The following is a 13,471-nucleotide window of genomic DNA, read 5'->3' as shown; positions in this document are numbered from 1 at the left end:
AGCGCCCAGGGATCCTGGACATCTCTTGCCCAAGCCTGGGCGAAGAGAGAGAGTCTGCCCCCCACTAGATCCGGTCCCGGATCGGGGGCCCTCGGTTCATGCTGTCTTAGGGGCAGCAGCAGGTTTCCTGGCCTGCTTGCCCTTATTCCAGGACTGGTTAGGTTTCCAGCCTTGTCTGTAACGAGCAACAGCTCCTTCCTGTTTTGGTGCAGTGGAAGTTGATGCTGTTCCTGTTTTGAAATTCCGAAAGGGACGAAAATTAGACTGTCTAGCCTTAGCTTTGGCTTTGTCTTGAGGTAGAGCGTGGCCCTTACCTCCTGTAATGTCAGCAATAATTTCTTTCAAACCGGGCCCAAATAAAGTTTGCCCCTTGAAAGGTATATTAAGTAATTTGGACTTAGAAGTTACATCAGCCGACCAGGATTTTAGCCACAGCGCCCTACGTGCCTGAATGGCGAATCCTGAATTCTTAGCCGTAAGTTTGGTTAAATGTACTACGGCCTCCGAAATGAATGAATTAGCTAGTTTAAGGACTCTAAGCCTGTCCGTAATGTCGTCCAGCGTAGCTGAACTAAGGTTCTCTTCCAGAGACTCAATCCAAAATGCTGCCGCAGCCGTAATCGGCGCGATGCATGCAAGGGGTTGCAATATAAAACCTTGTTGAACAAACATTTTCTTAAGGTAACCCTCTAATTTTTTATCCATAGGATCTGAAAAAGCACAGCTATCCTCCACCGGGATAGTGGTACGCTTAGCTAAAGTAGAAACTGCTCCCTCCACCTTAGGGACCGTTTGCCATAAGTCCCGTGTGGTGGCGTCTATTGGAAACATCTTTCTAAATATTGGAGGGGGTGAGAACGGCACACCGGGTCTATCCCACTCCTTAGTAACAATTTCAGTTAATCTCTTAGGTATAGGAAAAACGTCAGTACTCGCCGGTACCGCAAAGTATTTATCCAACCTACACATTTTCTCTGGTATTGCAACAGTGTTACAATCGTTAAGAGCCGCTAAGACCTCCCCTAGTAATACACGGAGGTTTTCCAATTTAAATTTAAAATTTGAAATATCTGAATCCAATCTGCTTGGATCAGAACCGTCACCTACAGAATGAAGCTCTCCGTCCTCATGCTCTGCAAGCTGTGACGCAGTATCAGACATGGCCCTAGAATTATCAGCGCACTCTGTTCTCACCCCAGAGTGATCACGCTTGCCTCTTAGTTCTGGTAATTTAGCCAAAACTTCAGTCATAACAGTAGCCATATCTTGTAATGTTATCTGTAATGGCTGCCCAGATGTACTAGGCGCCATAATATCACGCACCTCCCGGGCGGGAGATGCAGGTACTGACACGTGAGGCGAGTTAGTCGGCATAACTCTCCCCTCGCTGTCTGGTGAAATTTGTTCAATTTGTACAGATTGGCTTTTATTTAAAGTAGCATCAATACAGTTAGTACATAAATTTCTATTGGGCTCCACCTTGGCATTGGAACAAATGACACAGGTATCTTCCTCTGAATCAGACATGTTTAACACACTAGCAATAAACATGCAACTCGGTTACAATCTTATTTAACAAAAACGTACTGTGCCTCAAGAAGCACTAAACGATTAAATGACAGTTGAAATAATGAACTGAAAAACAATTATATCATCACTCTTTAAAAACAACACAACTTTTTAGCAAAGGTTTGTTCCCATTAGTAAAATAACACTAATTAAATTTTAAACATAAAAATTACAGAGCAACGTTTTAAATCACAGTCACTATATAAGTCTCACAGCTTTGCTGAGAGAATCTACCTCCCTTCAAAGAAGTTTGAAGACCCCTGAGTTCTGTTAGAGATGAACCGGATCATGCAGAAAATACAAGAGTAACTGACTGGAAATTTTTGATGCGTAGCAAAGAGCGCCAAAAACGGCCCCTCCCTCTCACACACAGCAGTGAGAGAGAAACGAAACTGTCATAATTAAAACAAGCAAACTGCCAAGTGGAAAAATAATGCCCAAATATTTATTCACTCAGTACCTCATTAATGCAAACGATTCTACATTCCAGCAAAAAAGTTTAACATGAAAAATACCTATTAAAAGGTTTAATGTACTTTTACAGAGTAATTCCGGTGAAATACCATCCCCAGAATACTAAAGTGTAGAGTATACATACATGTTCATTATAACGGTATGGCAGGATTTTTTCATCAATTCCATTCAGAAAATAAAAACTGCTACATACCTCAATGCAGATTCAACTGCCCGCTGTCCCCTGATCTGAAGTTTTTACCTCCCTCAGATGGCCGAGAAACAGCAATATGATCTTAACTACTCCGGTTAAAATCATAAGAAAAACTCTGGTAGATTCTTCTTCAAACTCTGCCAGAGAGGTAATAACACGCTCCGGTGCTATTGTAAAATAACAAACTTTTGATTGAAGTTCTAAAAACTAAGTATAATCACCATAGTCCTCTCACACCTCCTATCTAGTCTTTGGGTGCAAGAGAATGACTGGGGGTGACGTAGAGGGGAGGAGCTATATAGCAACTCTGCTGGGTGAATCCTCTTGCACTTCCTGTAGGGGAGCAGATAATATCCCAGAAGTAATGATGACCCGTGGACTGATCACACATAACAGAAGAAACCTATTTTATACCCATGAGATATGATTTCCTGAAAGGAGTGAGCCCAAACTTCCTGAAACAGAGATAATCTGCCCCCTTTCTTGACCTGAGCCCAGCTCAGGGGCCACCCCTTCCTTCATGCTGACTTGGTGTCTGGGGTCAATTTCTTGTGCTGTTTGTTCTCGTTCCACACCGGGTTTGGCTTTAGAATTGGTTGTGTAAGCGTTCGTCTGTGTCTTCTTCAAATGAAAGAAGCGAAACATCCCACTTAGATCTAGCTTTCTTATCCTGGGGTAGAAAGGTAACCTTTCCACTAGTGACCGTAGAAATGATGGAATCTAGGCCCAGCCCAAATAAGGACTTTGCATCAAAGGCCAAAGATAGTAATCTAGACTTGGAAACCATGTCTGCTGACCAAGACTTCAGTCAGAGAGCCCTTCTAGCTAGCACAGTGAATCCAGAGTTCTTGGCATTGAGATGGATGATTTGAACAATGGCATCACAAATTAAGGAATTATCAGTTTTTAGAGCCTGAATGCGGTCTTGGATAGCCTCCAAAGGACATTCTACTGAAATCAGTTCAGGCAAAGCGTCACACCAAAAGGTGAGAGCCCCCCGGCCACAGTCGCAATACCCACAGCAGATTGGAAAAACAAGCCTCCCTGAAGAAAGTATTTTCTCACATATCCCTCTAATTTCCTATCCATATGCTCTTTAAAAAAAGATGCATTATCTTCCAGAGGAATGGTAGTGCATTTAGCCAGAGTGGAAATGGCACTGTATACGTTAGGGACAATATTCCAAAATTGAAAATGGCTATCCGGGATAGGAAATATTCTTTTAAAGGGACACTAAACACAATTTTTTCTTTAGTGATTCCGATAGAGCATGCAATTTTAAGCAACTTTCTAATTTACTCCTATTATGAATTTTTCTTTGTTCTCTTGCTATCTTTATTTAAAAAGCAGGAATGTGATGCATAGGAGCCGGCCCATTTTTGGTTGAGAACCTGGGTTATGCTTGCTTATTGGTGGGTAAATGTCAGCCTCCAATAAGCAAGTGCTATCCATGGTGCTGAACCTAAAATGGGCTGGCTCTTAAGATTTACATTGCTGCTTTTAAAATAAAGATAGCAAGAGAACAAAGAAAAATTTATTATAGTAGTAAATTAGAAAGTGGATTAAAATGTCATGCTCTATCTGAATCACGAAAGAAAGAATTTGGGTTCAGTGTCCCTTTAAGCTTGGAGAAGAAAAAGGGACACCAGGTTTTTCCAACTCCTTAGATATAATGTCTGCCACCAATGAAGGTGCTGGGACTACTTCAGAGGTTTTCAACTTAGGTTTAAACACCATATTCAATGTATGCACCTGTTTGTTTACTGAGGACTTAGACCCAGGTACTCCTAGAGTACTCAAAACCTCTTTAAGTAAATATCTTAGGTGTTCAATTTTAAATCTAAAATTAATATCCTCAGAATCCCTTTCGGAAGCTCAAGAGGAGTTAGAGGATGAAACTTTTCCCTCTGAAATAGCAGAGGAATCGTCAACCTCAGAAAGTTGCATATAGCTAATTGAACTGCTGGTTCTAGAATCAGAGGAACAGCGTTTAACTTTCCTCTTCCTTTTACCTGTAACTGGCATAGCACTTAGGGAAGCCGGAACCAGATTGTAACTAGGCTGCAAAATCATGAGGAAAAGGGGATTGAGTTTAAGCCACGGGGTCGCAGAGAACAGCATGTGCCAAACTAGGAGTCATCGATAGGGGTTCTAACACAGGCATATTTTGGCACACTGAGGACTGAGTCCGCAGGACGTCCAAGGGTAGAATGAGGCAGCGGGGATACCGTGTACATTTGTATACCAGGGCCCCTGAATTGCACTGCAGAACAGATGTAAAGCATGTACTACATAGCTGAGATGCACAGGACACAGTATTCAATTTGCATAACATGCATTTATTTGAGACAAATAATGGAGTAGAGCAATTATCTTCCTGGGTAGGCTCTAACAGAGAGTCCTCCATAATGTCTTTGGCGAGGAAAAATTACTGCTACACTGATAGCGTATGTACAGGAAAAGGCAACCAAACAAACACTGTGAGCCCGACAGAATATATATATGTTATGCCGGCAGTTGAACTTTCAGTATATATATATATATATATAAATAAAAGAGAAAAAGAGAGCAGCACCTAGCTATACCTTTAACCAGCACACGCTCATTAAGCAAGTATATAAAACATGAGGCCGAGACCAAAAAGACAGTTACAGAGAATGAAAATGCAATTAAACCACAACCTTTAATAACCCACTAATATATTGTTGTATATTAAACATAAAGGCAAGAAAAACAAAAAAACAAAATTCAAGTGTTAAAGAGTGTGTCCTCCTCTGTTAATAAGTCCTGCTAAGGTAACATAGTAGATAAGGTTGAAAAAAGACTGAAGTCCATCAAGTTCAACCTATACAAATCTAAAATACTTACAAAAAGCTCCAGTTAATCTTAAATAACCCCATTAAAATGTGACCCATTTAATACTAGCAATCATATCCATGAATTTTGTTTATATACAGAAATTTATCCAGACTATTTTTAAATGTTTCTATGGTATTGGTTCCACAATTTTATTGCTCTTACAGTGAAAAAACGTTTCCGTTGCAGGAGATTAAATCTCCTTTTCTCCAACCTTAAATTATGACCTCTTGTCAGAAACAATTTTCTTGGAATAAACAGAGCTTCTGCCATCTCTGTATATGGGCCTTGAATATATTTATATAAAGTAATCATGTCACCTCTCAAGCGCCTTTTTTCTAAAGAAAACAGACCCAGTTTGGCTAGCCTCTCCTCATAGGTTAATTTCTCCAATCCCCTTATTAGCTTTGTGGCCCTTCTCTGAACTTTTTCTAGTTCTGCAATATCTTTTTTTTTAGCAATTGGTCCCCAGAACTGCACTCCAAACTCAAGGTGAGGTCTTACCAGGGCGTTATATAATGACAGAATTATGCTTTCCTCCCTTGAATCAATGCCTCTTTTAATACATGCTAGTATCTTATTAGCCTTTGAAGCCGCTGCCCTGCATTGTGCACCCATCTTTAGCTTGTTATCTATTACTACTCCCAAATCCCTTTCCTCCTGTGTTTAGCTAAGTCTTGTCCCATTTAAAAAATACGTAGCCTGCTTATTTTTACTTCCAAAATGTAGAACCTTGCATTTTTCCGTATTAAATCTCATTTTCCATTCACTTGCCCATAGTTCTAATTTTAGCAAATCCCTTTGTAAAGAGAGTTCGTCCTGCTCTGACCTTATGACCTTACTTAACTTAGTATCATCTGCAAAAATAGAGATGTCGCTATTTAATCCTTGCTCCAAGTCATTTATAAAAATATTAAAAAGAACAGGGCCCAGTACTGATCCCTGGGGGACGCCACTGATTACCTTTGTCCAATCTGAGTATGAGGTAGCTACCAAAGCATATTTATCAACACTGTGCACAGTGTGAATTTGCTTACTAATCAAGACCGGCCTAACAGACTGCAAATATCTTATGGGCTACATTTTGCAACAGCTTAACCCAGTTCGACTATGCACAGTGTTGATAAATATGCTTTGGTAGCTACCTTAGCAGGATTTATTAACAGAGGAGGACACACTCTTTAACACTTGAATTTAGTTTTTTTGTTTTTCTTGCCTTTATGTTTAATGTACAAAAATATATTAGTGGGTTATTAAAGGTTGTGGTTTAATTGCATTTTCAGTCTCTGTAACTGTCTTTTTGGTCTCGGCCTCATGTTTTATATACTTGCTTAATGAGCGTGTGCTGGTTAAAGGTATAGCTAGGTGCTGCTCTCTTTTTCTCTCATTTAATTTGTCTTACCTCCGTGCACCGGATGTTAATCGCTACTTAGGTTCATCTGTGCTCAGCAATTAATTAGATCCTGTCTAAGCTGGTATAACTTCATCATATATATATATATATGCCGAGGAATAGAACATCTTTACTAGTCCACTCTTTAAGAAAAAGTCATATTACACAAATCAATGCATTCTAATGTAGAACTGATCATAAAAAATTCTTACTTGAAGAGAATTTAAAGGGCAGTCAGATGAAGGGTCTTCAGCAAATCCACTGCTGTCAGAATGCTGGCTTGCAGTTCTTAGAAGATTATCTGGTGAAAAATAATAACCATCAGGCTTTTTGGACAATTCTCATCATAAGTGTTTAAACTTAAAAATAAAAAACCTTAATATAAACACACACACACCTATCTATGTGTGTGTGTATATATATTTATATATACATACATACATACACACACGCACTATAACAGAAAAGCATGATTTCTCCTTTACTAGATACGTTACCTTTGCTTAATTTTTCTAAAACAGACTGACAGGTTGAAGGAATGTGCAAAGTTTCTTCTTCAGTGCTCTGCACCTAAAAATTAAAATGAATAAAATAAAAATTAAACACACCCATACGGCAGGATGTAATGTGAAAAATTAAACACTAGCTCTCTTACACAAAACATCTTGTCTCAAACATTATCATTGCTTCACAGAAGGGGCCAACTTCCTCTTATAAACTAATCTCTTTTTAGATTGAAAGGCGAACAATTATGCTAAAATTCAGCACACAAATGTTATCAAAAGCTGCAACATAAACTGTACAATATTTTCCAAAAGTAGACAGGAAGTAGCTTATTTTAAGTGACATTTTATAAACAAAGAAAACCCAGTGTGTGCTATTACAGAACATATGAATCATGAATCCATTTCCTTTATTAGAGACAAGTGAACAGTAAAAGAAAGATCTGGCAGAGGCAAGCTGGAGAATTAAATGTTCATTTTCACGCATATACATTTCAATGCACAAAAAATAAAAAGGTAACAACTACAATCAAAGCAACCTCTGACTATATGCTGTCAGAAAGATCCAATTAGAACAAAGAGGACAGAGATAATATACTTATATTTTATGTATTCAGACCAGGGTGGTGGTGGGAAAACATAAGTGTAATGCAATAATGACCCCCAACTGCACTGCACACAATGACTTTGGTATGACCAGTGATTGTGTCTAGAAACGTTTGACTGTGACACTAAAAATCTGTACGACGATTTGCAAAAAGCATAGATATACTGATTAATATCTAAGTAAAAAGGATAAATTATGTACCACATACTGTGTTGATTCCTCAAAAACACTTTTAATTAATTTATTATCTATGAACATTTTAGTAATCTCCAGAAACCTATATGAGAATCCCCAAACTTGTTGACAGGTTGGCAGAATTGTGTTTTTTGTATGCAAGTAATAAGTTATTCCCTTAGAAAAAGATGGGAGATCTGCAGAACACAAACTATCTTTAGTTCCTATGGCCCAGATTACTATGGAGCTGTATTTATCAATCACGCTTGAGCACTAATACCGCTGAAAGTAAACTTTCACATTACACAGTGCACATTACAAGTTGAAAGCAAAAATTTAGTACACGAGCAAAACCAGACACGTGCAAACTGTAGTACTTTGGATATCGCAACCATGTTAACTTCTCCCCATCAGGGTAGATTTGATTTAAATCATGGTTTTTATTAGAATAATAACTTTACCGATATTTTATCAGACCATTTCTGATTTGGTTATATATCATTAGATATGCATAGATAGATCATTGAAATTAAACTAATGGGAGGTGAAATATCTCCAGTTTAAAAGGATAATCATTCATATTTGATAACCTTTTTAGCTGTTCTTTATTGCAAGGAAGGATTACCTTAATAATAACAATTTAAATAGTTTTATTTAACTAAATAATAAGATTATATTTCATTGTAATGGTTGCCCCTACCTCCTCACACAGGTCCTTGTGCAGATCTATTCCACTCCAAACAATCTTCTATTCATTTTGCTTTTTGGAACTTAGTATTGGTTTATTCTGTTTACATACATTTAAAGGGGGCAGTAGAATTTAAGGGACAGTAGAGTAAACATTAAAACTTTCATGATTCGATAAATAAAGCAATAATAAAACAGCTTTCCATTTTATTTCTGTTATTCAATTTGCTTTTTTCTCTTGGTATCCATTGCTGAAAAGCACATCTAGGTAGGTTCCTGAGTAATGCACTACTGTGAGCTAGCTGCTTGCCACTGTCTTACCCAATATGTTCAGCTAGGCCCCAGTAGAGTATTGCTCTCCTACAACAAAGGATACCAAGAAAATTAAACAATTTTGATAAAAGAAGTAAATCGAAATCTGAAAACTGTATTTAACAAAATAAATAAATATTACAGTCCCATGCTACATAATTAAAAAATATTGTTTTCAGAATGAATGACCTTTAGATTACAATGTATCTTAAATAAAAACTATATTTAGATAGATTTTTCCTCAAAAAGCATTTTAGTTTAAAAATAAAAAATCTGATTGAAAAAAAAATATATAAATGTAAATACAAAAAAAAAAATTGTAAATGTAGCCACCAATCAGTAAGCGCTACCCAGGGTGCTGAACCAAAAATGGGCCGGCTCGAAAGCTTACATTCCTGCTTTTTCAGATAAAGATATAAAAAGAGAAAGAAGAAAAATTGATAAAATTGCATGCTCTATCTAAATCACGAAAGAAAACATTTGGGTTCAGTATCCCTTTAAGGCTTTATGGGACAAGTCTGTATGACTAAATCATTACAAAGGGCTAGCCAAACAAGACGGCTCCTTCTGGGACCTTTTTTGATGCCAGACGGCACACACAAAAAAAAAAAGAACATTGAATTGGTAAAGCCAGTGTTCATTCTTTGTTCAATAAATGCATTCAGCTGTTCTTCTATTGGACGAATTGCCATAAATTCGGACAAATTTGTATCAGTCTGAAACCGAATGCACATTATAACATAATTTATGTAAGAACTTACCTGATAAATTCATTTCTTTCATATTAACAAGAGTCCTTGAGCTAGTGACGTATGGGATATACATTCCTACCAGGAGGGGCAAAGTTTCCCAAACCTTAAAATGCCTATAAATACACCCCTCACCACACCCACAAATCAGTTTAACGAATAGCCAAGAAGTGGGGTGATAAGAAAAAAAGTGCGAAGCATATAAAATAAGGAATTGGAATAATTGTGCTTTATACAAAAAAATCATAACCACCACAAAAAAGGGTGGGCCTCATGGACTCTTGTTAATATGAAAGAAATGAATTTATCAGGTAAGTTCTTACATAAATTATGTTTTCTTTCATGTAATTAACAAGAGTCCATGAGCTAGTGACGTATGGGATAATGACTACCCAAGATGTGGATCTTTCCACACAAGAGTCACTAGAGAGGGAGGGATAAAATAAAGACAGCCAATTCCTGCTGAAAATAATCCACACCCAAAATAAAGTTTAACAAAAAACATAAGCAGAAGATTCAAACTCAAACCGCTGCCTGAAGAACTTTTCTACCAAAAACTGCTTCAGAAGAAGAAAATACATCAAAATGGTAGAATTTAGTAAAAGTATGCAAAGAGGACCAAGTTGCTGCTTTGCAGATCTGGTCAACCGAAGCTTCATTCCTAAACGCCCAGGAAGTAGATACTGACCTAGTAGAATGAGCTGTAATTCTCTGAGGCGGAATTTTACCCGACTCAACATAGGCAAGATGAATTAAAGATTTCAACCAAGATGCCAAAGAAATGGCAGAAGCTTTATGGCCTTTCCTAGAACCGGAAAAGATAACAAATAGACTAGAAGTCTTACAGAAAGATTTCGTAGCTTCAACATAATATTTCAAAGCTCTAACAACATCCAAAGAATGCAACGATTTCTCCTTAGAATTCTTAGGATTAGGACATAATGAAGGAACCACAATTTCTCTACTAATGTTGTTGGAATTCACAACTTTAGGTAAAAATTCAAAAGAAGTTCGCAACACCGCCTTATCCTGATGAAGAATCAGAAAAGGAGACTCACAAGAAAGAGCAGATAATTCAGAAACTCTTCTGGCAGAAGAGATGGCCAAAAGGAACAAAACTTTCCAAGAAAGTAATTTAATATCCAATGAATGCATAGGTTCAAATGGAGGAGCTTGAAGAGCCCCCAGAACCAAATTCAAACTCCAAGGAGGAGAAATTGACTTAATGACAGGCTTTATACGAACCAAAGCTTGTACAAAACAATGAATATCAGGAAGAATAGCAATCTTTCTGTGAAAAAGAACAGAAAGAGCAGAGATTTGACCTTTCAAGGAACTTGCGGACAAACCCTTATCTAAACCATCCTGAAGAAATTGTAATATTCTCGGTATTCTAAAAGAATGCCAAGAAAAAAGATGAGAAAGACACCAAGAAATATAAGTCTTCCAGACTCTATAATATATCTCTCTGGATACAGATTTACGAGCCTGTAACATAGTATTAATCACAGAGTCAGAGAAACCTCTTTGACCAAGAATCAAGCGTTCAATCTCCATACCTTTAAATTTAAGGATTTCAGATCCTGATGGAAAAAAGGACCTTGAGACAAAAGGTCTGGTCTTAACGGAAGAGTCCACGGTTGGCAAGAGGCCATCCGGACAAGATCCGCATACCAAAACCTGTGAGGCCATGCCGGAGCTACCAGCAGGACAAACGAGCATTCCTTCAGAATCTTGGAGATTACTCTTGGAAGAAGAACTAGAGGCGGAAAGATATAGGCAGGATGATACTTCCAAGGAAGTGAAAATGCATCCACTGCCTCCGCCTGAGGATCCCGGGATCTGGACAGATACCTGGGAAGTTTCTTGTTTAGATGAGAAGCCATCAGATCTATTTCTGGAAGTTCCCACATTTGAACAATCTGAAGAAATACCTCTGGGTGAAGAGACCATTCGCCCGGATGCAACGTTTGGCGACTGAGATAATCCGCTTTCCAATTGTCCATACCTGGGATATAAACCGCAGAGATTAGTCAGGAGCTGGATTCCGCCCAAACCAAAATTCGAGATACTTCTTTCATAGCCAGAGGACTGTGAGTCCCTCCTTGATGATTGATGTATGCCACAGTTGTGACATTGTCTTATCTGAAAACAATGAACAACTCTCTCTTCAGAAGAGGCCAAGACTGAAGAGCTCTGAAAATTGCACGGAGTTCCAAATTGATCGGAAATCTCACCTCCTGAGATTCCCAAACCCCTTGTGCCGTCAGATACCCCCACACAGCTCCCCAACCTGTAAGACTTGTATCTGTTGAGATTATAGTCCAGGTCGGAAGAACAAAGAAGCCCCCTGAACTGAACGATGGTGATCTGTCCACCATGTCAGAGAGTGTCGTAAAATCGGTTTAAAGATATTAATTGAGATATCTTTGAGTAATCCCTGCACCATTTGTTCAGCATACAGAGCTGAAGAGGTCGCATGTGAAAACGAGCAAAGGAGATCGCATCTGATGCGGCAGTCCTAAGACCCAACATTTCCATGCATAAGGCTACCAAAGGGAATGATTGTGACTGAAGGTTTTGACAAGCTGATATCAATGTTAAACTTCTCTTGTCTGACAAGGACAGAGTCATAGACACTGAATTTATCTAGAAACCTAAAAAAGGTTACCCTTGTCTGAGGAATCAATGAACTGATTGGTAAATTGATCCTCCAACCATGAACTTGAAGAAACAACACAAGTCGATTCGTATGAGATTCTTCGAAAATGAGAAGACTGAGCAAGTACCAAGATATCGTCCAAATAAGGAAATACCAAAACCCTATTCTCTGATTACAGAAAGAAGGGCACCGAGAACCTTTGAAAAAAATTCTTGGAACTGAGGCTAGGCCAAACAGTAGAGCCACAAAACTGGTAATGCTTGTCTAAAAAGAGAATCTCAGACACTAGAAGTGATCTGGATGAATCGGAATATGCAGATACACATCCTGTAAATCTATTGTAGACATATAATGCCCTTGCTAAACAAAAGGCAGGATAGTCCTATAGTAACCATCTTGAATGTTGGTATCCTAACATAACGATTCAATAATGATAGATCCAGAACTGGTCTGAAGGAATTGACCTTCTTTGGTACAATGAAGAGATAAAATAAAACCCCAGCCCCTGTTCCAGAACTGGAACTGGCATAAATACTCCAGCCAACTCTAGATCTGAAACACATTTCAGAAATGCTGAGCCTTGCTGTGTCGACTGGGACACGGGAAAGAAAAGAATCTCTTAGCCGGAGGCCTTAACTTGAAGCCAATTCTGTACCTTTCTGAAACAATGTTTCTGAAACCAGAGATTAAGAACGGAATTGATCCAAATTTCTTTGAAGAAAACGTAATCTGCCCCATACCAGCTGAGCTGGAATAAGGGCCGCACCTTCATAGGTACTTAGGAGCTGGCTATAGGTTTCTATAAGGCTTGGATATATTCCAAACTGGAAATAGTTTCCAAACTGATACCGCTCCTGAGGATGAAGGATCAGGCTTTTGTTCCTTGTTGTGAGGAAAGGAACGAAATGATTATTTACCCTGGAAAGAAAGGGAAAGCAAAGTTGACTTAGAAGACATGTCAGCATTCCAAGTTTAATCCATAAAGCTTTTCTAGCTAAAATAGCTAGAGACATATACCTGACATCAACTCTAATGATATCAAAAGATGGTATCACCAATAAAATTATTAGCATGTTATAGAATAATAATAATGCTATAAAATTATGATCTGTTACTTGTTGCGCTAAAGCTTCTAACCAAAAAGTTGAAGCTGCAGCAACAACCGCTAAAAATATAGCAGGTCTAAGAAGATTACCTGAACATAAGTAAGCTTTTCTTAGAAAGGATTCAATTTTCCTATCTAAAGGATCCTTAAATGAAGTACTATCTGCCATAGGAATAGTAGTACATTA

At 38.2% G+C, this 13,471-nt stretch overlaps 1 protein-coding gene across 2 annotated transcripts in view; it reads right to left on the bottom strand.

Annotated features, from left to right (window-relative positions):
* Positions 1–13,471, bottom strand: part of ITPRID2 (ITPR interacting domain containing 2) — a 229,220-nt gene that overhangs the window by 24,416 nt on the left and 191,333 nt on the right. For both annotated transcript variants that reach the window (XM_053698523.1, XM_053698524.1), the window contains 2 exons: positions 6,983–7,055; positions 6,698–6,786 (listed from right to left, as the gene is read on the bottom strand). In XM_053698523.1, the coding sequence (XP_053554498.1) occupies positions 6,698–6,786; positions 6,983–7,055 (162 nt within the window). The remainder of the gene's footprint in view (positions 1–6,697; positions 6,787–6,982; positions 7,056–13,471) is intronic.

This window comes from Bombina bombina, chromosome 1 (genome assembly GCF_027579735.1).
Source record: "Bombina bombina isolate aBomBom1 chromosome 1, aBomBom1.pri, whole genome shotgun sequence".
Classification (NCBI taxonomy): domain Eukaryota; kingdom Metazoa; phylum Chordata; class Amphibia; order Anura; family Bombinatoridae; genus Bombina; species Bombina bombina.
Note: the sequence above shows the minus strand (reverse complement) of the source record. Positions and strands in the feature narration are given on the sequence as shown.